Consider the following 24,250-nt stretch of genomic DNA (forward strand, 5'->3'; position numbering starts at 1 on the left):
CAAATCCGTATCTGTGACTGCTTCACTTGTTTGGACGTACAGCAATAAAGAATTGGAACATATTTTTGTTTTGACATTAAGTTTATTGCACTGGTCCTTACAGTTAACAAGGTTTATGGGAACAAGTTTCATTTTGTTATGATGCAATACAAGATCATACACATACATATTTTCCAGTTTTCAAAACATTATGTATTTGGATCGTGCAAAACAGTGAGACACAAGTAAACCATTAAACAAAATCATGGTTGCATCAAAACGGACAAATTCATGACTAAATTCCACAACTTGTAATCAGTTGCCGTATAACTCATTGTAAACAGTTTGTTTGGTTTGATCGACCTGGTCGGAGTTGTAAATTACATTATTCACTTCTTCTCTTCCTGGTTCAGCGAAAGCGTACGGATTGATTGATGGCTCAGTATTCACTGTTTCGTTTGGGTTGGCAGGCAAGGGGTTTCTATTCTCGGAGCTCCCTTTTATGTCACTGTAGCTTGAAAATATGGATGAAGTAACTAAAACTAACAAGTAGCACCAACAATAAAAAAATTATTATAATCCGTGTGCTTTACAATGATTGCATGTTTCCTAGGCGTGACGTATGAGATACCTCACCGTATTTTAAATGCAAGAATCCCAATAACAAGAAGAGCTGCTATCAGTAATACACCGAGCACAACTGCTGCTGCAACCGCCTCGCTTCCGGTGTTCTGACTGCTGAAAACATTTTTGTCTATTGTTGGATCAGACGGGGTTGAGATGTGGGATGCATTCACCAGTTGTACGTCAGAAGTTTTGTTGACTTGTTGTGCAACCGAGGTGTTGGCAGAGTTGCTTGTACCCGAAATTAAACCACCTAAACGAAACATATAATGACAAAAATACGTTTACTGGATCTCGAAAACTTTTGGAAAAAGAAAACAAGAAACATAAAGCGTTACTGGTATGCCTCTAGTTTTAAATTTAACTGTTTTATTCATTGTTTGTTTTCCGTAATATATTCACCTACCACACATACTTAAAAATGTATATTACTTCATGATAATAGTACCTGTTGAAGCGAGGTAAGGGTTTGTTGTAGTCATTGTTGCTGGAAGAACCTGGTTTCCAATGCATTCAAAAATTTCGTATTCCAACAAAATGTATCTGCGTTTTGCAGTGGTTTTCATGATTGGGGGCCAGTCATTACTTATAACTGTCTTGGCCTGATTTCGGCAAAAAGTTGGCAGCGAAATATTAGTTGCACACGTTGTTTCATTACCAAGATTTTTCTTAACGTACAAGCCACACCACGGATTCACTGATTGTGACCCGCTTCGGTCTAAGTCTTGAGTTTCTAAAGAAGTCCCTGAAACAAATAGTGCCAGTGTTTTGTGGCAAAATAGAATAAGGAAGATATATACCATTTGGTAAATTTCCTGTGGCATAATTTGACCAGTCAGAATTTGCACGATACAATAAAAATCGTAATGCCGCAATGACGTTACTTCGCATTCCAGAGGCGCCGAGTATCCAATCGCAATCTTCTCTTTGCCATCCAACATCATACTCTATCAAATTCCACGCATTCGTTATTTCGGTCGGGCACGTTGCCGAGGCTATCTTGACCACGATGAAACCTAAAAGTTATAATCGTTTTTTTTAATATGACAAAGAAACACATTCCTACCCAATAACACGGATGTCCACCGCGTTAACATGGTTGCATTATCATTTACTTTATAAAACAAATGAGCAACACGTATCAACCTGTTCAAAACAGCACCGTTAAGCAGCATGTCAAACTGCCCTTTCTAACGTATAAGAGCATTATTTAGAGCAAGAATTGACCTTTTAAACGTTTTCATGCCTATAAACCTGAAAAAACATCAATATAACAGCATTGTTACACGCGTCTATTCCAAGGAAAGTCTTATTCTGTCTAATATTTGCTTATTATTCCGACTTAATCACAAGTCTCTCATCTTTACACTGTTCTTATTCTTTGCAGGTCTGTTGATGTCAACATATTTTGCACTTCCTTTACCATCACGCTTTTATGATTTCAAACCTAAACCAAAAGTGACAATTAGTCTATATACAATATAACAGCATTATTACACACTTCTATTCCTTGAAAGTCATATTCCGACTAATATTTGCTTTTTTTTCGACGTGTTGACAAAAGTTAAGCTTCGGGCCCCCAAAAAAGTAACAGTAAAACCATACACTCAATGGAGCTGAGTTATGAAGGATGCTTTCACCTTTACACTACGCCTATTCATTGCATGCATGTTTATGTATCCACCTGTTGCTACACCTTCAACGTCACGGGACAGATGTGTAATAAAAAACACACCAATCACATCCCGGTTTACCACGCAGTAAACATTCTGGCGAATATTTAATCACGTGTGGGTGGGAGATTTGTAAGTTGCTGGTTTTGAAAAAACACAAAAGAATAAAGCTGATATTCTGATGATACTTTTAATAAACATTGTATGTTACCCCGAAGACTAAAGCAATAATCGAAATTATTGAAAAAGAACGCAACGTTTCTTGTGGTAGAAATATTGCACTGTAACAGGCGTAAAGATGCACCAAGAATCAACATGAACAAAAATTTAAAACTATTTTTTTTACGTAGGCGTCACTTCATACCAGTTCAAAGCTGCTCTATTGTTCCTCAACGTTACAAAGCACTTTATTTTGTAAACACAATTGTCACTGCCTTGTGTTTTAGTCATTACGCGTCCGTTAACGAACCCGGAAAATTACGTCACACTATATAGCTGGTTATAAACAGTTTCTTTCCTGGGAGTTTCATCTGACGCAGTTGTATATTTGGTTGTTCACTATTTCTCGTTCTTGCTCAGCAAACGTGTAAGGGTTGCTTTGATGTTCGTTATGGATTCCAATACCATTGGTTATCCCGTTAGATTCGGCACAGTCTGACTTGCCTTTGTGTGAGCCGCAACACACAAAAAAATATTATCTAGGTTTTTGAGTAATTTTTGAGCGGTTACTAAATTAATTTAGTCCAGAAATCAAATTTCTAAAGTGCACAGAATCTAGCCCCTGATGTGTCAATGTCTTAAAAACCAGCGACAGCAATTATAGCGGAAAGCAAATGTTTAAAACCAAGTGTTTCGGATTACCGTCAGTCGGTTTATATTTAAAATACAAAAAATCGATTTCGCCTACAAAGACATCATCAGTTTCTGCAAATAAAATGCAATAAAGCACTCGAAGCTACCTGTACACAAAAAAAAATTAGTCGTAATTGACCAAGAATAGGCCTTTTTCGTGACATACTCGATACTATTAGCGTGTGATAAACACTTATAGACGTCTAACTTCCTTGACGATTCTGTGTTCGTCATGTCCGGTAACGCATCATTCAGTTCTTCATTCATTCGTTCCCTTATTTGGCATCACAAACACAAATTCAAACACATTCAATGAGCAATTAACAAAATTTAGGTAACACCAACTACACATTTGAAAAATCGCAACGCAGAAAACAGTGTACAGCTTTTAGTTCAAAGAAAGTTAAGTGTTGTTGCAAATTAGTACATTTAAACATATGTGCGTATATGCGTTTTGCTCCTCTTGTTTCACATAACCTAATAAACACACTGTCCTTAACCACGTAAGAAAGGTTTAAACGTGACAATAAAGTGAAAGTTTAAGGCAAAGAAACATCTTCAACACAATTACTTGGGCCATTTTGAAAGCAAACAATGATTGCGTTGTACGAACAAGTTTTGTCATAATGATAATTTAATAAGGGCGTTACCAATACGCATAACAGTGATCTTATCTTTGCAAAACAGGAGGTAAACTGTAAATTAAAAAAAATTTGGAACCAAGTTATAAAAAGCTTACAATACATGGGTTATTATTGCAGATGGCATAGTATTGTATTTTGAGATACTTTGATAACTTTTTTGCAGCAAAATAACAACAGTGCGGATTCTTCTGTCAGGTATGATATATCTCGTTATAAACAGTCTGTTTGGTTTCATTTCCACAGTCGTATATTTGATTGTCAACCATTTCTCTTTCTGATCCATCAGCAATGTGTGGGTTGTTGGCTCCATCGTTTATTTGTAGACGGGTTCGGTTTTCTTGTGGCGTTGAGTTGTTGTGGCTGTTTTTGTTCTTTGTCCTTTAAAGTCAAGGTTTTCATCATATAAAAGGTGTGGTTCATAACCAGCAAGTGATTCACTCATTGATCAAAGGCAACCTACCCCAATTTGATTGCAAGAATTCCAGTGACGATTAATGCAACTGCGAGTAATGTGCCAACTGATATTGTTACAGTGACTAACTGGTTATAAGAGCTTTGACTGATTACTTCCGTTTCCTGGCGAGACAAAGTTGTTTTATTGGCTGTACTCGAAACATGGATGTTAGTTTCGTTGGGGATAGCCATTGATGTTGAACTGTGTTGAGTTTCTGTAAACAAAATAATTCGTTAACTTATTTGGTTACAATGAAGCATAAACTTGTCAACAAATAAAACCATCGCAAATACCTTTGGTTGTGAAGATGGGTTGAGTTGTTACAAATGCAGACGTTGAGACAGGAAAAATTAGGTTTCCGTAACAATGATATACTTCATACCCCAAAGTAATTTCTGTGTACGTAGCTGTGATATCCATAACCGGTGGCCACATATTACTTTCAGTCGTGTTTGGATGGTTTTTGCATGTGGTGAGAAATGGAATGTTGGGTTTGCAAGTAATTTCATTTCCCGAGTTCCTTTTTACGTACAAACCACACCAAGGTTGTGTGGATTTTCGGACGCGGAAAAATTTTTCATTATCGAGTGCATCGCCTAAACAAATACATGCTTGCAATGAGACTGTTCCAACAGTTGCGAAACCTTACCGTTAGGCAAAGTTCCAGTTGTTTCGGTGACTTTTTGTTTCAACCAATCAGAGTATTTCAAAAACCTAATAGCAAGGACTACGTCTGTTTTCATATTTTGCGGGCCAAGTACCCATGTGCATTTTTCTTGTCCGTAAGTGTAGTAGTTTATTGAACCTTGATTTTTGATGACATCATCTGGGCATTGGGCACCCACAGCACAAATATAAAGTAAACCTGCGGATATTTGGGTTAATAGAACTGCACAAGCAAAGGATCATAAAATTACTTACTACAAAAGAGTGTGAGGTTGTATTTTGCTTTTCCTTGCATCTTACTCGCATTCAAATGTGACGGAAATCTGTTTTCTTAAAGCGAATTGTATTTTGCGTCACCCTATTAAAGAATGCTCTAAAACTAGTAAAAGAACTTTTGTGAGTATTTTCTTTTAAGTTATAGTTTTACTGAAAGTTACCAAAGTAATTAAAGTTTGTTGTAAATATTGTCACAAAGTCGGATAGGAGCAACCGTGTGTTTCAGCCGATTCGGCCAAGCTCAAATTTGTCAAATAAAAGCAAGCTTAAATTTGTCAATATTTTTCGATTTCTGCTCGTATTTCTCGGACTCCGTGCTTACATTACAGTAACTACCGCGTTAGTATGTAACTATCTATTTTTATGCTGTTTGACAATAAGGTAATATTATTAGATGCTTAAAGAAGGCTTTACCATTGGTCGTTTAAGCTTAATTAAATAAGTAGTCCTTGCATATATTAATTTTAAGAAAATACCACAGCCAGTTACAGGGGGCTTTAAAATCCAATTTTAGGACAGAACGAAAGTGTAATGACTTATAATTACAATATTTAACATAAATATTATACACCCTGTCTGCAGCTCTCATTATGTTAATTAAAAGCACATATATAGGGATTTCAGTCCAAAACCGGTAACATTTTAGTTCCCATACATAGCACTGATAATGTACTTTTAGTTGCGTACGAACTACTAAAGCAAATTACAATGAAAAGAAATTAAACTCAAAACTACAATAAGACAATCAAATGTTACTGTTGGCGTCAGTGGACTGGTCATTGTATTTATCACACAATCTGACTACAGAACGCCAGCATTTCCTCGTCCTTCTTTGACAATTAGAACAACGCGTTACATATCGACTTAATACATGTCCTGCTTTCTAAACCTGTGTTGCTATTTAAAAATAAGGTAATTCTAAATTATATTATGTGTGCACACAGTGCATCTACCTCAACTACGGCTTTAATAAACTGTTCACATAAAACTAAGTAGAACGCCTAAAATGATTCGATCACAATGGTTAGGCAGGCGCCGTGCGTCATCAAAATGACGTGTTTTACTATTGCAGTTGCGTAAAATGACTCATAAGTTTCTGTTGCCATTTAAAGAAGGCTATACTGCAATACAATAAAACGAAGTTTGAATTTCTATAACGTGAATGACAGCTTATGTATGCTTTGTTGTGAATGTTACGTTGTTACATTGCACTTACAGTCGCATATAGTATATGATGTTATCGCTTGTAAAGAGTCCTACACACTATATACATAAGTGCTACTTTTAAGCATAACAGAATAATTACAAATTAAGCCAATGTTTGTTAATTAAATGCTGGCAATAAAAAATCCCGGAGGCTCTGATAAAGTCTCTGTCCCTTACCAGACTTCTCCGGTAATTCTAAGCAGTTGCTAAACTCATTTACTCCTAATTGACTCACAGCTAGTCGTTACTTCAAACCTGTATGTCACGTAGTGTTTGGTAGTGGTAAACACTGTACGCCTACCTTGCTCAACGTAGTGTTTGTCACGTCCGGAAATGTGACTTCATACATGTATTTCGAAAATTTAAAATAAATCTGTGAAATATTTGGTTTCTCTGAACTACAGTATCGCTACAACTGGATATATGGTTTACATTTATTTCTGGCTATCATAAAATTTTCTTTCAAAATGTAAAATCGTACTGAACTTTACAGTCACTATCACAACCACTGGGCTACTTAACATAAAGTAAAGTACGAAAGGAAAATTTAGGCTCATTTACTAATGTCATATCCACAACTTCCTGTAGCAAAGATACATTTTTACGCACAAGCATGACATGACCGCATTGGTGACGTCGTCCACGTAACGCTTGGAGTTTAAATCGCCCGTTCCCTCTATTGCGTACTAAGTTTTATAGTTAAGCAGAATTGGCCCTTAAAGTCTTTCTTTATGATTTAGAATAAAACGCAATGAGTTTATTTATTCATAGTTTGCTGTCGTATAAGAGATTTTTATCCTATATCACCAACAAAATGCAAGAAAAAGGTTGTTGTGAAGCATTAAATTAAGTTTAATCTGGACACCGGATCAATGTCAGTATACCCAAAATAATCAATATAAACTTTTTTAGAGTGCCCCTTTATGGTATGATATGATGCCGGAATAAAGTTGCCATTGTCCTTCTATTTTGCACAATATTTGTGCACAATTACTTTACGTGTTTTTACCCCTGTCGAGAGGGGTTCCGTCTTAATACGACGCATAGTCACAGACATCAAACGGAAACAGAAATAGATTTACGTCGATTTTATAACAAAACACAGAAATGTCTGATCAGTTAATGTAGCTTAGATTACACAAATTGCCAGTTACTAAATTAACTACATAGTTATGCGGTTTCACGAGCAGTTTAAAAGATTTATATAACTCTGTCGCTATTTCCACTTATAATCTGTGTTATCAACTAACTATAAAACAATTAGGCAAAAATCAGTAAATTATTTCGCTTCGTTTGCAGTGTTGTCAATTTGATTGTCAACCACTTCTTTGCTTGCTCGTTAACACATGAACAATGTCGATTTTCATATGCTTTGCGTATAGTTGAAGCTGCTTTTATATGACGACCTGTAAAGTAAATCCAGTAATTGTGACCATTCGTAAAGCGACTCAACCCGTTGACGGCCAGTACAATTGCTAGAAACACGACAAGAGATAATTCTGCAAAGGTTTACAAAAGCAACTCTGTTGAGGAGAAGTGGCGTCGATGTTGGGCTGTTCTAAAATTATGTACACAAAGCAACATCACCAAAGCCTGCACTCAGAATGAAGTCTGTGAAATTACTACAATAACTTTCGCAGTCTGTGCCGTAATAGAGGCTGAAGTTGTGACGGAAAAAATTTGATACCCAATGCAATAAAACGCCTCTTACTCCAGCGTTGTGTACATGTTGTCCATTATGGTTGTCATGACCTGAGGCTAGTCATTACTTATAGCTGTGTTTGGATTGTTCCTGCATGAGGTAAGAAGTGGAATTGCATTGCCGTAAGTGTTTTCATTTCCGGAGTTCCTTTTCACATACAATCCACACCAAGGTTGGATTGGGGATCCGTCACGCAGCAAATTGGCAATGCAATCCCATAAAAACTTTAAGCTGCTTACTCTGTTAAAAAAATCATGCTGGCATTTGGGTGGTTTGGTAGATTTCCGGTTGCGCGGATAGCATTCCAGCTATTAGATATTTTATATCTTATGACTTCCTTGAAGTTATTAAGGTGTACGGAAAACAACACGGATTTTGTTGTGATGTAATACAAGATCATACACATGCACATCTTTCCAGTTATTAAAACATCATGTATTTGGATAGTGCAAAACAGTGAGACACAAGTAAATTATTGAACAAAATCATTGTTGCATCAAAACGGACAATTTCATGGTTAAGTCCCACAGCTTGTATTCAATTGCCGTATAACTCGTTGTAAACAGTTTGTTTGGTTTGGTCGACCGGGTCGGAGTTGTAAATTACATTATTCACTTCTTCTCTTCCCGGTTCAGCAAAAGCGTACGGATTGACGGATGGTTCAGCATTCACTGTTTCGCTTGGGTTGGCAGGCACGGGGTTTCTACTCTCAGAGCTTCCTTCTATGTTGCGGTAGCTAGAGAATATGGATTATGCAACTAAAGCAAGCTATTGTACAAGCTACAGAAACACTAAAAATCTTAACAATTCGTTTACTTTAAAAATTTTATGCATTGAAACGTATTTATCGACGTGACGTATGAGATTCCTCACCGTATTTTGAATGCAAGAATCCCAATAATAATCAGAGCTGCTATCAGTAATACACCAAGCACAACTGCTGCTGCAACCGCCTCGCTTCCGGTCATTTGTTGTTCATAGAAAACTATTCTATCCGTCGTTTGTTGTGCAACTGAGGTGGTTGCTGAGTTGTTTTTACCCAATGTAAAACCATCTAAAATAAACCACGAAACATATAATGATATGTGTACGTTTACTAGATCTCGATATTTGTTGGAAAAAAAGGAAACACGAAACATAAAGCGTTCATGTTTGCTTTTTTCCAACAAATTTCGGGAAAGCTTTTTTATTCTTTGTTTTGTTTTACCGTCAGACAAACGACTTAGGATTACTTGCAGGAATTTTTTCAGTAATATAATATATTCACGCTCCATTAATTTACAATAACGGTACCTGTTGAAGCGGTATATGGCTTTGTTGTAGTCATTTCATGTGAAGTTGCTGGAAGAACCTGGTTTCCAAGGCATTCGAATATTTCGTATTCCAACAAAATATATCTACGTTTTGCAGTGGTTTTCATGATTGGGGGCCATTTATTACTTATTACTGTCTTGGCCTGATTTCGGCAAGAAGTTGGCAGCGAAATATTAGTTGCACACGTTGTTTCATTACCAAGATTTGCCTTAACGTACAACCCACACCACGGATTCACTGATTGAGACCCGCTCCGATCTAAGTTTTGATTTTCTAGGGAATCCCCTGAAACAAATAGTGCAAGTGTTTTGTGGGGAAATAGAATAAGAAAGCTCCATACCATTTGGTAAACTCCCTCGTGCGTAATTATCCTGATTGGAATTCTTTTTACGATACAATAGAAATCGTATTGACGCGATGACGTTACTTCGCATTCCAGAGGCGTCGAGTCTCCAAACGCAATCTTCTTCTTGCCATCCAACATCATACTCTATCAAATTCCATGTATTCGTAATTTCGGTCGGGCATTTTGCTGAGACCATCTTAAACATGATGAAACCTAAAAGTGCCCCAATTAAAGCGTATGTTGTCTGACACAAAAAAAACACATTTGTACCGAATATCAGGCATGTTAACCGCGTTAACATGGTTGCTTTGACTTTATCTTCTTTTTTAAAATACATGAACAACATTTCACAAGTATCAACCTGTTTAAAACAACACTGTTTAAGCAGCATGGCAAACTTCCCTTTTTTACGTATAAGAGCATTATTTACTGCAAGAGTTGGCCTTTAAGTCTAAAAAAGTATCAATATAACAGCATTGTTACACGCGTCTATTCCTTAAAAGTCATGCTTTGACCAATATTTGCTTTTTTGTTCGACGTGTTGACAAAAGTTAGGCTTCTGCCCTCAAAAAACGTTACAGTAAAACCATACACCCAATGGAACCGAGTAATGAAGGTTGCTTTCTCCTTTACCCTGCGCTTGTTTTTGTCTGTTTATGTGTCCACCTGTTGCTACACCTTTAACGTCATGGGACAGAATTGCAAAAAAATACAATAGACTCATTTTGTCCTTACGTCACTGTTCACGTATCTAACGTCACTGTCCCAACATCAGTTACTTCCCTGTCCGCCATGCAGTAAACATTTTGGAGAATATTTAACTACGTGTTGGTGGGAGATTTGTTAGTTGCTGGTTTTGCCAAAACTCAAAAGAATAAAGCTGATATTCTCATGATACTTTTAATAAACATTGTACGTAACCCCGAAGACTAAAGCAATAATCGAAATTATTTATAATGAACGCTACGTTTCTTTGGGTAGAAATATTGCTCTGTAACACGCGTAATGATGCATTAAGAACCAACATGAGCAAAATACAGCAATTAGAAGAACTATTCAAAGTATTTTTTTTATGTACGCGTCACTTCATAACAGTTCGAAGCTGCTCTATTGTTTTTCAACCTCACAAAACACTTCATTTTGCAAACACAATTGTCACTGCCTTGTGTTGTGGTCATTACGCGTCCGTTACCAACCAACTGGGAAAATTACGTCACACTATATAGCTGGTTATAAACAGTTTCTTTCCAGGGAGTTTCATCTGAAGTTGAGTTGTATATTTGGTTGTTCACTGTTTCTCGTTCTTGCTCAGCGAACGTGTAAGGGTTGCTTTGATGTTCGTTATGGATTCCAATATCATTGGTTATCCCGTTAGATTTGGCGGTGTCTGATTTGGCTTTGTGTGAGCTGTAACTCAACAAATGTTTCCTATTTGTATCCAATCCAAATGAAATTTGCGTAATAATAATAACAACTATAAGAAAGAATTCATGAATTCCAAGCTATGAGATAATATTATTACATGGCTGACGCAATTATTAAGAACCTATACTAAAAAAGGTACCTTACCTCAACTTAAATGCCAGAAAAACGATAATAATTACAGCCAATAGAAGCAGAACTGATAGAAGAACTGCTGGAATAAGTAGTTCATTGGAATAGATTTCACGAACTAACAAACTTTTCTTCTTGTCTGTCATATTTGGCGCCGTTGTAATATTTTGGATTTCTGTCCGATTAGTTGTCAAATCATTTAATGCTGTGGAGGAAGGCGAAGTGATTGTTTCTGTAGAGGAAATATATTGTTTGCGTGAGTCTAATTTCTGTCAATTCAAGTCTAATTTTGCTGTATTATTAAATAAAAGAATGTTGTACTGGTGACCACCTCTTACCCTGTGCTGTAGTTTCTCCAGCTGTAGTGGCTGGAAATATCAGGTTTCCAAGACACTCAAATACTTCATACTCAACTTTTACTATCCTGTTGTACACTAGAGTTTCAATGACTGGCGGCCAATTGTTGCTAACAGTAGTTAATGGATGATTTTGACAAGATGCAAACAAAGCAATTCCAGGCGCACAAGTAGTTTGGAAACGGTTGTTTTGCTTAACATACATGCCACACCAGGGTTTGGACGAACTTAATGGAAATTTGTCGATTTCAAATACTTCACCTGCACAACAACAGTAGTTTTTCTATCATTGTGTTGGAAACACTAATAAGTAATAAAATTTTTGTATCAATAAAAAATGTTGGTTCCTTCTTACCGTTTGGTAGGGTTCCATTTGCAAGAGTCGCATATTTATCGTCTTTTACTCTGTTTTTAGTAAATTTGATTGTCAAAATTACATCTGTTCTCATGTTTATATCTCCAAACGTCCAATTACAATGATTGGTATCGAATACGTTGTGAGTAATCGTGCCATGTAAATTGTTTACTGGAATTGGACACGCGGCAAATATTGTACCGATCAGAAAGAAACCTGCAGAATTAAATAAAAATAAATTTACTTTTTTCTCGAAATGCAGTTGCAAGGAATTTCCCTTACCGTAAGGCAATGATCTAATTGTATGCACCATGTTGTTGCACAAACGTTTTCTGCGAAATATTCCAAACTAATTACGTAGAACTGAAACAGAAATATCTTTTTATTATTCAGTAAATGCAAAATGCAAAATGCAAATTGCAAATTGCAAAATACAATACAAATACAAAGCCACAGTAAATACAATCGAATTAACGTCTGTGGACTGGCTCACCGCCATTGTATTTATTGTACGACCTGACTACAGAACGCAATCATTTCCTTACCTTTCTTTGATAATTAGAACAAAGTGTTTCATATCTACTTCATACATGTTCTGTTGTGGAAACTGCGACCTGTTTTGTAAACCTGTGTTCATTTTTAAAAAAGGTAATTCTCAATTGTATTATGTGTGCGCACAGTGCATCTTCCCTTAACTACGACTGTAAAAAACTATTGTTTAATCACAATGGATAGGCAGGCGCCGTGCGTCATCAACATGACGTGTTATTGCAGTTAAAATCAAATACCGTTGCCATTTAAAGAGGACTATATTGCAATACATTAAAACGAAGTTTGAATTTCTTTCACATAAATGTTTGTTAACTAAGTTAAATGCTGGCAATAAAAAATCCCGGATGATCTGATAATGTCTCTGTCCTTTACCAGACTTCTCAGGTAATTCTAAGCAGTTACTAGCTCATTACTTCAAACCTGTACGTAACGTAGTGTTTGGTAGTGGTAAACACTACACGCCTACCTTGCTCAATGTAGTGTTTGTCACGTCCGGAAATGTGACTTCATACATACATTTCGAAAATTTAAAATAAATTTGTGCAATATTTGATTACACTGAACTACAATATCGCTACAAATTGATATGGTATACGTTTATTTCTGGCTATCAAATGCTTGTTTCAGAATGTAACTTTATGATCGTACTGAACTTTACCATCACTATCACAACCACTGGGCTACTTCACATAAAGTGAAGTACGATAAGAAAATTTAGGCCTTTTACTTACGTCAAAGGCATTTTTTACGTAGAAGCATGATATGACCGCATTGGTGATGTCATCCACGCAACGCTGGGTGTTTAAATCGCCCGTTCACTCTTTTGCGTACTAATTTTATAGTTGAGAATAATTTTCCCTTAAAATCTTTCTTTATGCCTTAGAATAAAACGCAATGAGTGTATTTATTCACAGTTTGCTGTCCTAATCTACCAACAAATTGCAAGAGAAAGGTTCTTGTGAAGCATCAAATTAAGTTTGATCTGATGGGTGCGAGATTAAGTTTGATCTGATGGGTGCAGTTGGGTGCGAGACCCGTCGCCGAGTATGTCTTGGCATTGCAATGAATCCTCTTAAAACATTATCAAAACATCATGTATTTGGATCTTGCAAAACAGTGATACACAAGTAAATCATTGAACAAAATCATGGTTGCATCAAAAAAGACAATTTTACGGCTGAGTCCCAGCTTGTAATCAATTGCCATATAACTCGTTGTCAACAGTTTGTTTGGTTTGGTCGACCGGGTCGGAGCTGTAAATCACATTATTCACTTCTTCTCTTCCTGGTTCAGCGAAAGCGTACGGATTGATGGATGGCTCAGTAGGGTTGGCAGGCAAGGGGTTTCTATTCTCGGAGGTCCCTTTTATGTTACTGTAGCTTGAAAATAAGGATGATGTAACATAAGCAAGCTATTGTTACAAGCTACACAAACAGTAAATTAACTTATAATCCATGTACTTTACGATGTCAATGCACAAAAACGTATTTATCGACGTGACGGATAAGATTCCTCACCGTATTTTAAATGCAAGAATCCCAATAACAAGAAGAGCTGCTATCAGTAATACACCGAGCACTACTGCTGCTGCAACCGCCTCGCTTCCGGTGTTCTGACTACTGAAAACTTTTTTGTCTGTCGTTGGATGAGACGGGGTTGATATTTGGGATGCATTTACTAGTTGTGCGTCAGTAGTTTTGTTGACTTGTTGTGCGACTAAGGTGGTGGCTGAGTTGCTTGTACCCAAAGTTAAACCACCTAAAATAAACCACGAAACATATAATGATATACGTTTACTAAAACTAGAAATGCTATTTGGAATGAAACATAAAACATCAATCTAAATGTTTTCTCTATGTTTTTATTTCCGTAACATATTTACTCGCCACCTATACTAAAATCTTTATTATTTCATGAAAGTAGTACCTGTGGAAGCTGTGTAAGGATTTGTCGTAGTCATTTCACGTGAAGTTGCTGGAAGAACCTGGTTTCCAATGCATTCGAAAATTGCGTATTCCAACAAAATGTATCTATATCTTGCAGTGGTTTTCATGATTGGGGGCCAGTCATTACTTATTACTGTCTTGGCCTGATTTCGGCATGAAGTTGGCAGCGAAATATTAGTTGCACACGTTGTTTCAGTCCCAAGATTTGCCTTAACATACAACCCACACCACGGATTCACTGATTCTGACCAGCTGTGGTATAAGTCTTCACTTTGTAAAGAATCCCCTGAAACAAACTTTACTAGTGTGTGTTTTGTGGCAAAATAGAATAAGAAAGCTCCATACCGTTTGGTAAAATCCCTCGTGCGTAGTTTTCCCGGTCAGAATTTGCAAAAAACAACAAAAACCGTATTGAAACAATGACGTCACTACGCATCGCAGAGGCGCCTAGTGTCCAATCGCAAACTTCTCTCCATTTAACATTATGGTCCATCAAGCTCCATGTATTTGTAACTGCGGCCGGGCACTTTGCTGAGACCATCTCAAACACGATGAAACCTAAAAGTGTCCCAATTAACTCGTGTGTTTTCTGACACAAAAAAACACATTTGTACCGAATGTCAGGCATGTCAACCGCGTTAACATGGTTGCTTTGACTTTATCTTCTTTTTTATAATACATGAACAACACTTCACAAGTATCAACCTGTTTAAAACAGCACTTTTTAAGCAAACTTTCACAACACGTTTTAAATGCTTTTTAACCTGAAAAAAACTGCCAGTTATTCACAACATTCTTATACGCGTCTATTGCAAGGAAAGTCACATATTAAGTATTTGCTTGTTATTTCCTCTAATTGACTAAAGTTATGCTTTTGGCAGCAAAAAGGTCATAATCAATTCTTATACGCTATAAAGCAGTGCTATAGAATTGATTTTTAAGGTTGCTTTCATCGTTACACTGCGTTTATTCTCGGTATGTCTGTTTATGTTACCACGTGTTGCTAAACCTTTAACGACATGTTCTAGATGTGTGATAAAATATACGATACACTTATCGTCCTTATGTCACTGTTCACGTATCTACGTCACTGTCCCAACATCAGTTACTTCCCTGTTTACCTCGCAGTAAACATTCTGGAGAATATTTAACCACGTGTGGTTGGGAGAATTGTTAGTTGCTGGTTTTGATAAAAGTCAAAACAATAAAAGTGATATTCTTGTGATATTTTTGAAAGAAGAAATATTAAAATACCATAAAACAAAGTTTGCATTTCTATAACATGAATGTCACCTGTTGTGTGCTTTGCTGTATATGTTAATTTGTGTCACATTGCACTGCCGCATGTAGTTCGTGATACTATCGCTGTATATTACTTACACCACATAGGGGTGCTACTTGAAACCAAAATTATCGAATGTTTGCTGATTAAATGCTGTCAATTAAAAATCAGGAGACTCTGAAGAAGCTTCAGTCCTTTACCAGGCTTTTCCGGCAATTTTAAGTAGTCACCAAACTTATTTGGTCTTTGCTTTAGTTACACTGCTTGTCACCAGGTTTTAGTAGACAACTCAAAGTAGTGTTTGTCACGTTCAGAAATGTAACCTCTCACATATATTTCGCAAATTTAAAATAAATTTGTCTAGTATTTGGTGACACTGACCTACAGCACCGCAACAACTGGATGTGATATACATTTATTTCTGGCTATCATCAAATGTATGTTTTATAATGTAACTTTATAAACGTACTAAACTTTACCATCACTATAAAAACTACTAGGCTACTTCAAATAAAGTGAAGGACGGTACGAAACTCATTTAGTTTTGTCAATGTGCATAACTTCCTGTTGCGAAGACACATTGTTTGACGCACAAGCATGATATGACTGCATTTAATGACGTCATGCACGTAACGCTTGTGGTTTTTGCGTACTACGTTAACCCTGATAACCCCTGTCGCTATTTCCATTTATGATAGTTAAGAACATATAATCATGCAAACAGGCATAAATGTCGTAAATTATGCTTCGTTTGCACTTTTGTAAATTTGATTGTCAACCACTTCTTTCTGCGATACAGCAACAGCGCCTGAGGTGGTGGCTTGCTCGTTAGCGAAGGAGCAGTGTTGGTTTTCATACTTTGCGTAGTTGAAGCTGTTTTTATTGGACGACCTGTAAAGTAAATCCAGTAATTGTGACTATTGGCAAAGTGATTCAATCCACTTCCTCACCTAAATTTGAAGATAATAATGCCGTTGACGGCCAGTACAGCCACAAGTACAACGTCAAGAAGTACTGCTGCAACAGTCACAGTAAAGGTAACTTCGCCAAGGAGAAGCGACATCGGTTTTGGAGTGCTCTGAAATTCTGTACACAAAACACAGTCGCCAAAGCATGTATTCGGAATGAAGCTGTTCAACTATAAAATAACCGCAATACCTTGAGTTGAATTGAGTGTCTGTGTCGTATTAGGGACTGAAGATGTGACAGGTAAAACTTAATTCCCAATGCAATGAAATACCTCATACTCAAGCGTTATGTACATGTTCCTCATTATGGTTGTCATGACCGGAGGCCAGTCCTTACTTATAGTTGTGTTAGGATCGTTCCTACATGAGGTAAGAAGTGGAATAGCAGGGCTACAAGTGTTTTCATTACCCGAGTTCCTCTTCACATACAATCCACACCAAGGTTTAGTTCTAGATCCGTCGCGGAGCAAGTCTTGGCATTGCAGTGAATCCCCTAAAAAAGTATAGATCATGCTAGCGTTTACCGTTTGGTAGATATCCGATTGCGCTGTTGGCTTTCCGACCGTCGTATATTTTATATTTTATGAACTTGATGGCAAGGATAACGTCTGTTTGCATATTTTCTGGTCCAAGTTTCCAAATGCAGCGTTCTTGTGAATATGATATGGAGTTTACCGAACCTTGGTTGTTGCTTAATTCCGTTGGACATCTTGAGCAAACTTCAGAAACTAACAGTAAACCTGCGGTAGATTTTAGTGAGGAGAAATACAACAAGTTTAATTGTAAGGTAATAATGAACTTACCACAAAAAGCATTGAAGTTGTACTTGGTTTTGAAATACATTCCAGAAGCAGTTATCAAAATAACAGTTGGAAGTAGACCTAATGCTCGTAGACACCAAGATTCAGTCGAACCAGCTGGTTTGCCAAATAAATATTAAATAGACAAATGATTAAAATTCAGTTACAACAAAGTTTCCATTGGCTTTCTCCCAAATCTTCATACATTTGTTTCGCAATTGCTTTCTTTCAACCTAATGTCGAGCACTTCACACGTTTAACTGAGCAACTTTTTCCGCGTCCCTAACGACACCAAGAGGAAATTACGCATTTTACATCACGGAAGGAACGTGTTACCCGATTAATCAACCTCAAACAAACAACATTTACGCTTTTGAGAGATTAATTTACTTTTTACTGTAGAACTCTTGCCGAGAAAAGTCGCGCGAAAAGTCATCCTTAGCACCATAAATCTCTCGGCCAAAGTTATGTATGCAAATGTTATGAAATATGGAAGCACATGCTTAAGGTTAAAACTAGTGTTGCTGAAATTGCAGTCAGTGTTGCTTGAATTAAAACATGAATCCTACACTCATAATAAACTAAGATTGCAGTTCTGAGGCAAAGACCAGTAGGTATATTCTAATGGAAATTGACGCTAACGTTGGTAAACAGTTAACAGAAATCAAAATAAGTATGTTGCTCGCACGTACACAATAAGTAGCAAAAAGGTATGTTTCTAGTTGCTTTAAAAAACTCTTTTTTGCAGCAGTATAATACAGCCGGTCCCCTCTCAGTTAGGATATATCTCGTTGTTAACGGGCTGTTTGGTTTGATTTCCAGAGTCGTAAATTTGATTGACAACCATTTCTCTTTGCGATCCCTCAACAAAATATGGCTTGGTGACTTGATCATTGATTTGTTCCCAGGGTTGGTTTCCCAGCGTTGTTGAGTTGTTGTTGTTCTTCGCATTCTTGGACCTTTAACGGTTTTGTCGTTAATCAAATGTGTTTCTAAGAACAAACGAGTGTCTACAAACTGATCTAGAGAACCCACCTCAGTTTAAAAGCCAAAATTGCAATGATAGTTAATGCAATTATCAGTAATACGCCAAATGATATTGCTGCGGCCAAGGTTCCGTTGATGGAGCTGTCACTCGTTACTTCCGCTATTGGGAGAAAATAAATTTTTATGTTAAGCATTTTTTTTGTTATTTAAAAAAAATACATATCTTTAGAATGGATTGGATGACCAAAATTGTAACAATACCATTACTTATAAAGATTTGTCGTGTTGTTTCATTACCAGGTGATGTGGTCGGGTAAACCAGGTTCCCGGAAGATGTTACTTTTAAAAATGCATTTCTTTAGAATGTAGCGGATGACCAAAAATGTAACAATACCTTTACTTGTAATGATTCCTCGTGTTGTTTCAATAAAAGGCGATGTGGTCAGAAAAACCTGGTTTCCGTAACATTGATATACCTCATATTCAAGAACAATGTCTTTGTACCTGGTTGTGGTTTCCATGACCGGGGGCCACTGAATGCTTAAAGAGGTTTTTGGATTATTTCTGCAGGTGGTGAAGAGTGGAATACTGGGCTTGCAAGTTATTTCACTGCCGTTGTTCCCCTTTACGTACAATCCACACCACGGTTCGGTCGATCCGTCGTTGGATAAATCTTGATCCTCAAGTGCATTGCCTACGTACGAAAGCCGTACTAAAAAAGTCTAATATGCATATATACACCATAATGATTTACCGTTTGGTAATGTACCGTTGGCTTGACCACCAGGATTGTTGTTTATATATTCAATAAAGCTAATGGAAAGAATTACGTTCGTTTGCATATCTGCTGGGCCGAGCGTCCATATGCAAGGTTCAGAATCATAATAGGTTTTATAGCTTATTGAACCTTTGTTGTCAATTACATCTCCCGGACATATGGAATAAATAGGTCGAAAACAAAGGAAACCTGCAAAAGTAATTCCGACTTAACTGATGGATATCACTGCAGTTTAACATATATTTGTTTATCAAGCATATATTTGTGTTTACCACATAGAAATGGGAAGAAATGTTTTGCTTTTCCTTGCATCTCGTGGGAACTAAATCAGGAATACAATTTTCCTATATGTCTAATTTCTGAGCAAACAATTTCACTTGATAAAAAACAAAGAGTTGCGACAAGCAAACAAATTTGCACCAGAACCAAATCCTTGCTCTTCTGGGAACATTGTATTTTGCTGGTGCTATACGGTTTTAATTGGCGTCCATGTATGGGATTGCTCATCAGCAATTACTGATTTATCCAGGTTTGCTGTGAAGGTTATATTTGATAATTAGAATAATCCGGGTTATGATCACCTATGTTATGCAAACGTAAACGGTTTCATCGCTACTTTTTATAAAAATGTGTTTCTGCATGTAGAAATAAAGCAGATGTGTAGTGACCAAATAGCATACTAGCTAAGGTGCATCGCTGGTAAGGCAATATCAGCAATTCGTCGTTCAACGCAGGACAAAACAAACAAAACTTGTCGACTGCTTTTGAAGTACCTACACACAGATCACGAAACTAAACAGAAAATTCCCTCCGGATGGACGTCGGCAGTCACCACAATGTACAAATGTCTGTGCCTGACTAGTTCATTAACAAGAAACTTTTCAGTCACCAGCTGCTGATGAGACCTTTTTGGTCGAAACAGTGTGAACTGTCTACAGTTCACTTGTAAATGTTTTTCCTCTTCCGCTTTACAATCGTTCCTGCCTGAAGGCCTATTTGCGCCGGTATGAGCGTGAGCGTTTTCCATGAAAACAAAGTGATAGTTTATCGGGGCGCAGGAATCCACATGATAAACGTTATACGTCGATGTCAACGCATTAACAACATAGTTTACGTAGCCTTGTGTCGTACAGTAAATCACACACAGCCTTGTGTTGTGGAATTGGTCGTTTAAGAATAACATTGCACCTTTTTCTTACTTTTCCGTGTTGTTTATAAGTTTTATTTGGTATAAAACCCGGTGTTTAGTCCAGACGTGCTGGGCGCTGTGTTAGAAACGTTGATATTTACTGAGCAAAGACGTCCACTAGTTTCTGTTTACCGTGTGGTAACGAGTGCTGAGACGCACTATCCACAATCAGTTGCGATTATACAACGACGACTCAGTATTATGTAATGCCACGATTACATACATTTTAGTCAATTGTGCTCCAAGCATTCAAATATATATGAGCTTTTATTTGATTAAAAGTCAAAGTGAAGTGGTCTTTTTTCGGCCCAATCATCATTCAGCTGATATACCTTTAGCCAGTGACGCAAAAGGTGCCGATGTCTGGCGTGCCTGTATCGTTAGACTGAACAGCCTCTATCTATGCCATAACGTAACGCTTTAAGATGAAAAATCCCTTAGCAAAATTCCTTTTTCCTCCGCAATTTAATGGAAGGGTGAAACATATACTATCGTCAACTCACAAATATTAATGGTGAACATGGTTAAATCACAACCAGCCATATTTTGGTTGAAACAGCATCTGTAACTCAGCCTTTCAGTTGTAATTCAAGACCAGGAAACGATTTATTTGTACATTGATCAACAGTAGAAATCCACGCGCCAAACGACATGGTTAGCAAATATAGATAAAGCAAATACAACTACGTAACATGTCTGAAATGTCAATATAACATCAGTCCGATAAATGAGACACGAGGCAAGAGTAAGTAAGGTGGTTAAAATAAGTGCAAGTTACTCAAATAACGTTGTATGCGTTGCTCCAACCGCGCTTGGAACACCCCAAGTATACAACTGCCACCACTGTGAACCATGGAAAAGCATTGGTCAAATGTAAATGCATTAACGTGGAAAACAGAGAATACTACATGTGGAGGAAGTAAAGATACACGGGTTGGTTTTGCTCCATACTGTAAACACTTCACTTCCAACTGCGTATCGAAACGGTTGGTTTGGTTTGGTTTCCAAACTAAACCAGGAAATCACGTTTAAATATCGTTAAACCCAATAAATCAAACGACATTCTGTCACCATGATAGATGTTTGTGGGCTGCATGGGGATGCGGAAGAGTTTGCCAGGTTACAAGTAAACTCAATAGAGATTCAGTATTGCGTTCTTTGCAAACCAGCGATATTAATATATTTTCGAATACGTTTGATTTACACTTGATAAAGAGAACCCCTTTCCCACAGGAGTTTTGCTGAAAAAAGTCATCCAATAAAAAAAAACGAATTTAAAGAAACTATGTTACAATGGATTGCACAATAAAATTATACTTAAAATGTTGTAATAAGGTGCAGCAACCAAACATAAATTCCTGAATAAATGAATCTTTGCTGGTAACTTTCAGGTGAACATGTGTATCGATTTGGTTTATCTCCTGGTGAATATTTAGGTTTGCCGATATGCAAATTCAATGTTTCACTATATAACAGTTAGATTGACAATATGTGCACATGCTGCACACAGAAAAAGTAATACTTGATATAATTCGATCGCGTCTGAAAACAAAAAAAATCTTCCTGTATTGATCGAAAATAAGGGTTAATTTGGAAACTGTATTTTTGTATCAAAACCACTTTCTTTTCTTTCAGATATGATATATTTCGTTGCGGACAGTCTGTGCCATTTGATCTCCTGAGTAGATTTGTTGGTACACCGTTTCTCTTTCCGTTCGATCAGCAACGTATGGGTCCATCGCTTGTTGATTGACAGGTGAACGGGGTCGGTTTTCATGCGTTGAGTTGCTGTTCTTATTCCTCAACCTTCAAAGCAAAATTTTTTATCACGCAAAAGGTGTGGTTGGTCAAGAGAACCCACCTTAATTTGATGGCCAGAATCCCAATGATGATCAATGCAATGATGAGTAACACGCCAAGTGACATTGCTGTAGTGAATAGCTGGTTTCTCAAGCTTTGATTCATCGTTTTATCTTCTGTCTCTTGGGGATAACTGTGTATTGTGTTCAGTGGAGTTGTAGGGTTTTGAATCTCTGTTTATGTATATTTATGGCCTTCATTTGCGATAAAATGTTACAATCGTTGCAATAACTTGAGTGACAGTAAACGTCTGGCTAAAGACAATACCTTTGGTTGTTGTAACGATGGGTTGCGTTGTTGGAATGGCAGTTGTCATAGAAAAAACTTGGTTTCCTGAGCATTGAGATATTTTGTATTTTAGCACAATACTGGTTTTCTTAGCTATGGTTTTCATGACCGGTGGCCAGTCATTACTTATAGTTGTGTTTGGATTATTTCTGCAAGAGGTGGGAAGTGGAATATCGGGTTTGCAAGTTTTTTCACTTCCTGAATTCCTCTTTACGTACAATCCACACCAAGGTCGGGTGGAATAACCGTATCTGTACAAACTTTCTTCCTCGAATGCATCGCCTTGTGAAAAACTTTTTATGTTGGTACTGGCTTTAAAAAAAACTACAGACATTTACCGTTTGGTAAAGATCCCTTCGATTGACCACCTCGCCAGCCGTAGTACTGCAGAAAGGTAATCATAAGAACTACGTCAGTTGTGATATTTTTCTGGCCAAGTATCCATGTACAGTTTTCTTGTTTATGCGTGTAGTAATCTATTGAACCATTGTTGTCGACGACATCACTTGGACATCCATCACAAACTCCCCAAATAAAAACTTAACCAGAGAAATAATTTTTTTGTTGGTGCAAGAGAAATACATGCTTATAAATAAAGGTTGTTACTATCCCTCACCACAAAGAACCAAGATGATGTAGTTCACCGCATCTTGCATCGCACTTTTATTTATTAAACACAACAATTCAATCAGGTCTAATAAATGTTGGACTTTCTGTCGCGATAGAAAAAATATCTATTAAAAATTAAAAAAAAAACGATACGAGTAACGTGCCTTTTTTATACAGCTATCATACGATATCCTTTTTTTGAAAAATATGTCTATCGAACACACTAAACATTTCCCATCTTTTGTAAATGTATTTATAATGAACAAGACGCTAACATAACACACGGTTGACGCTTGATTGGGCTGCAAAGTAATGATATCAGTGGCAGGATTTGTTCCGTGTTGCAATTTTTAATGCGCACAAGGAAGTGATTCATCGTATAGTTTCGACCAAGTGGACTGTTTAGAAAGTTATTGAAATGTCAATCAAGTAAAGTAAGACGGTTTATTTCCAGAACGCTGATCAACAAACAATGCTGCTATTCTCAAATAAAAAATCACGTGTAGTTATCTGACCGAATAAGCCTTTCAGTCGCGGAAAAATAAATAATACTATGAATCGCAGTTAGAGCCACAAAATTTACTGGGAATGAGCAATGATGCTTTATCATATCATATCGCGGGTCGAGCAACCCTTGCTGGCCATAGGACTGTGTTTAAACATAAAGAGACAACAACGACATTTCAGCTCATATGGTAAAGCTCATTGTGGACAGTTTGTTTGTCATAGATTCATAGATTTGGTTTTCAACCATTTCTCTTTCCTGATCAGCCAAGATGTAAGGATTTTCATGGTTAACGTTGCTTCCTGTTGTTTGGTTGTGGGTTTCAGGCAGCTGTTCACTGCCTGGTAGATTTTCCTTTTTTAATCTACAAAACACTTTGTTTCTGCGTTGGTCCTCGCATGATTGGTAAAATTGCAACGTTTAATTTTGATATTTCGTCGTTTTGTTTGGTTTGTTGATAAAAGAAACACAAAATTTTCAAACCT

At 37.0% G+C, this 24,250-nt stretch overlaps 5 protein-coding genes across 8 annotated transcripts; all 5 read right to left on the reverse strand.

The window, feature by feature from the left end:
• Positions 1-98: 98 nt before the first annotated feature.
• On the reverse strand, positions 99-9,633 carry LOC145889583 (uncharacterized). 2 transcript variants are annotated; one of them, XM_082980560.1, is made up of 3 exons: positions 9,370-9,633; positions 616-856; positions 99-493 (listed from the first exon to the last, which is right to left on the reverse strand). In XM_082980560.1, the coding sequence occupies exons 1-3, from the start codon at positions 9,494-9,496 to the stop codon at positions 295-297; spliced, it is 567 nt and encodes a 188-aa protein (XP_082836686.1). In that variant the 5' UTR covers positions 9,497-9,633; the 3' UTR covers positions 99-294. The 2 variants fall into 2 exon arrangements, with proteins under 2 accessions (XP_082836686.1, XP_082836688.1); XM_082980562.1 differs by lacking the exon at positions 9,370-9,633 and adding an exon at positions 1,052-1,334.
• On the reverse strand, positions 3,509-5,264 carry LOC145889582 (uncharacterized). The gene is made up of 5 exons (XM_082980559.1): positions 5,148-5,264; positions 4,876-5,091; positions 4,520-4,822; positions 4,233-4,440; positions 3,509-4,150 (listed from the first exon to the last, which is right to left on the reverse strand). Exons 1-5 carry the CDS (start codon positions 5,185-5,187, stop codon positions 3,964-3,966), a joined length of 954 nt encoding a protein of 317 aa, XP_082836685.1. The 5' UTR covers positions 5,188-5,264; the 3' UTR covers positions 3,509-3,963.
• LOC145888872 (uncharacterized) lies at positions 8,614-9,350 on the reverse strand. The gene is made up of 3 exons (XM_082979740.1): positions 9,284-9,350; positions 8,950-9,130; positions 8,614-8,812 (listed from the first exon to the last, which is right to left on the reverse strand). Exons 1-3 carry the CDS (start codon positions 9,348-9,350, stop codon positions 8,614-8,616), a joined length of 447 nt encoding a protein of 148 aa, XP_082835866.1.
• A 4,076-nt stretch (positions 9,634-13,709) lies between the features above and the next one.
• LOC145889659 (uncharacterized) lies at positions 13,710-15,385 on the reverse strand. 2 transcript variants are annotated; one of them, XM_082980652.1, is made up of 5 exons: positions 15,114-15,385; positions 14,845-15,057; positions 14,480-14,785; positions 14,071-14,311; positions 13,710-13,926 (listed from the first exon to the last, which is right to left on the reverse strand). In XM_082980652.1, exons 1-5 carry the CDS (start codon positions 15,178-15,180, stop codon positions 13,749-13,751), a joined length of 1,005 nt encoding a protein of 334 aa, XP_082836778.1. In that variant the 5' UTR covers positions 15,181-15,385; the 3' UTR covers positions 13,710-13,748. The 2 variants fall into 2 exon arrangements, with proteins under 2 accessions (XP_082836778.1, XP_082836777.1); XM_082980651.1 differs by having other exon boundaries at positions 13,710-13,932.
• A 6,489-nt stretch (positions 15,386-21,874) lies between these two features.
• On the reverse strand, positions 21,875-23,360 carry LOC145889498 (uncharacterized). 2 transcript variants are annotated; one of them, XM_082980462.1, is made up of 5 exons: positions 23,268-23,360; positions 22,990-23,190; positions 22,631-22,696; positions 22,365-22,536; positions 21,875-22,309 (listed from the first exon to the last, which is right to left on the reverse strand). In XM_082980462.1, exons 1-5 carry the CDS (start codon positions 23,305-23,307, stop codon positions 22,135-22,137), a joined length of 654 nt encoding a protein of 217 aa, XP_082836588.1. In that variant the 5' UTR covers positions 23,308-23,360; the 3' UTR covers positions 21,875-22,134. The 2 variants fall into 2 exon arrangements, with proteins under 2 accessions (XP_082836588.1, XP_082836586.1); XM_082980460.1 differs by having other exon boundaries at positions 22,631-22,933.
• Positions 23,361-24,250: the final 890 nt, after the last annotated feature.

This window comes from Ascidia mentula, chromosome 2 (assembly GCF_947561715.1).
Source record: "Ascidia mentula chromosome 2, kaAscMent1.1, whole genome shotgun sequence".
NCBI lineage: Eukaryota > Metazoa > Chordata > Ascidiacea > Phlebobranchia > Ascidiidae > Ascidia > Ascidia mentula.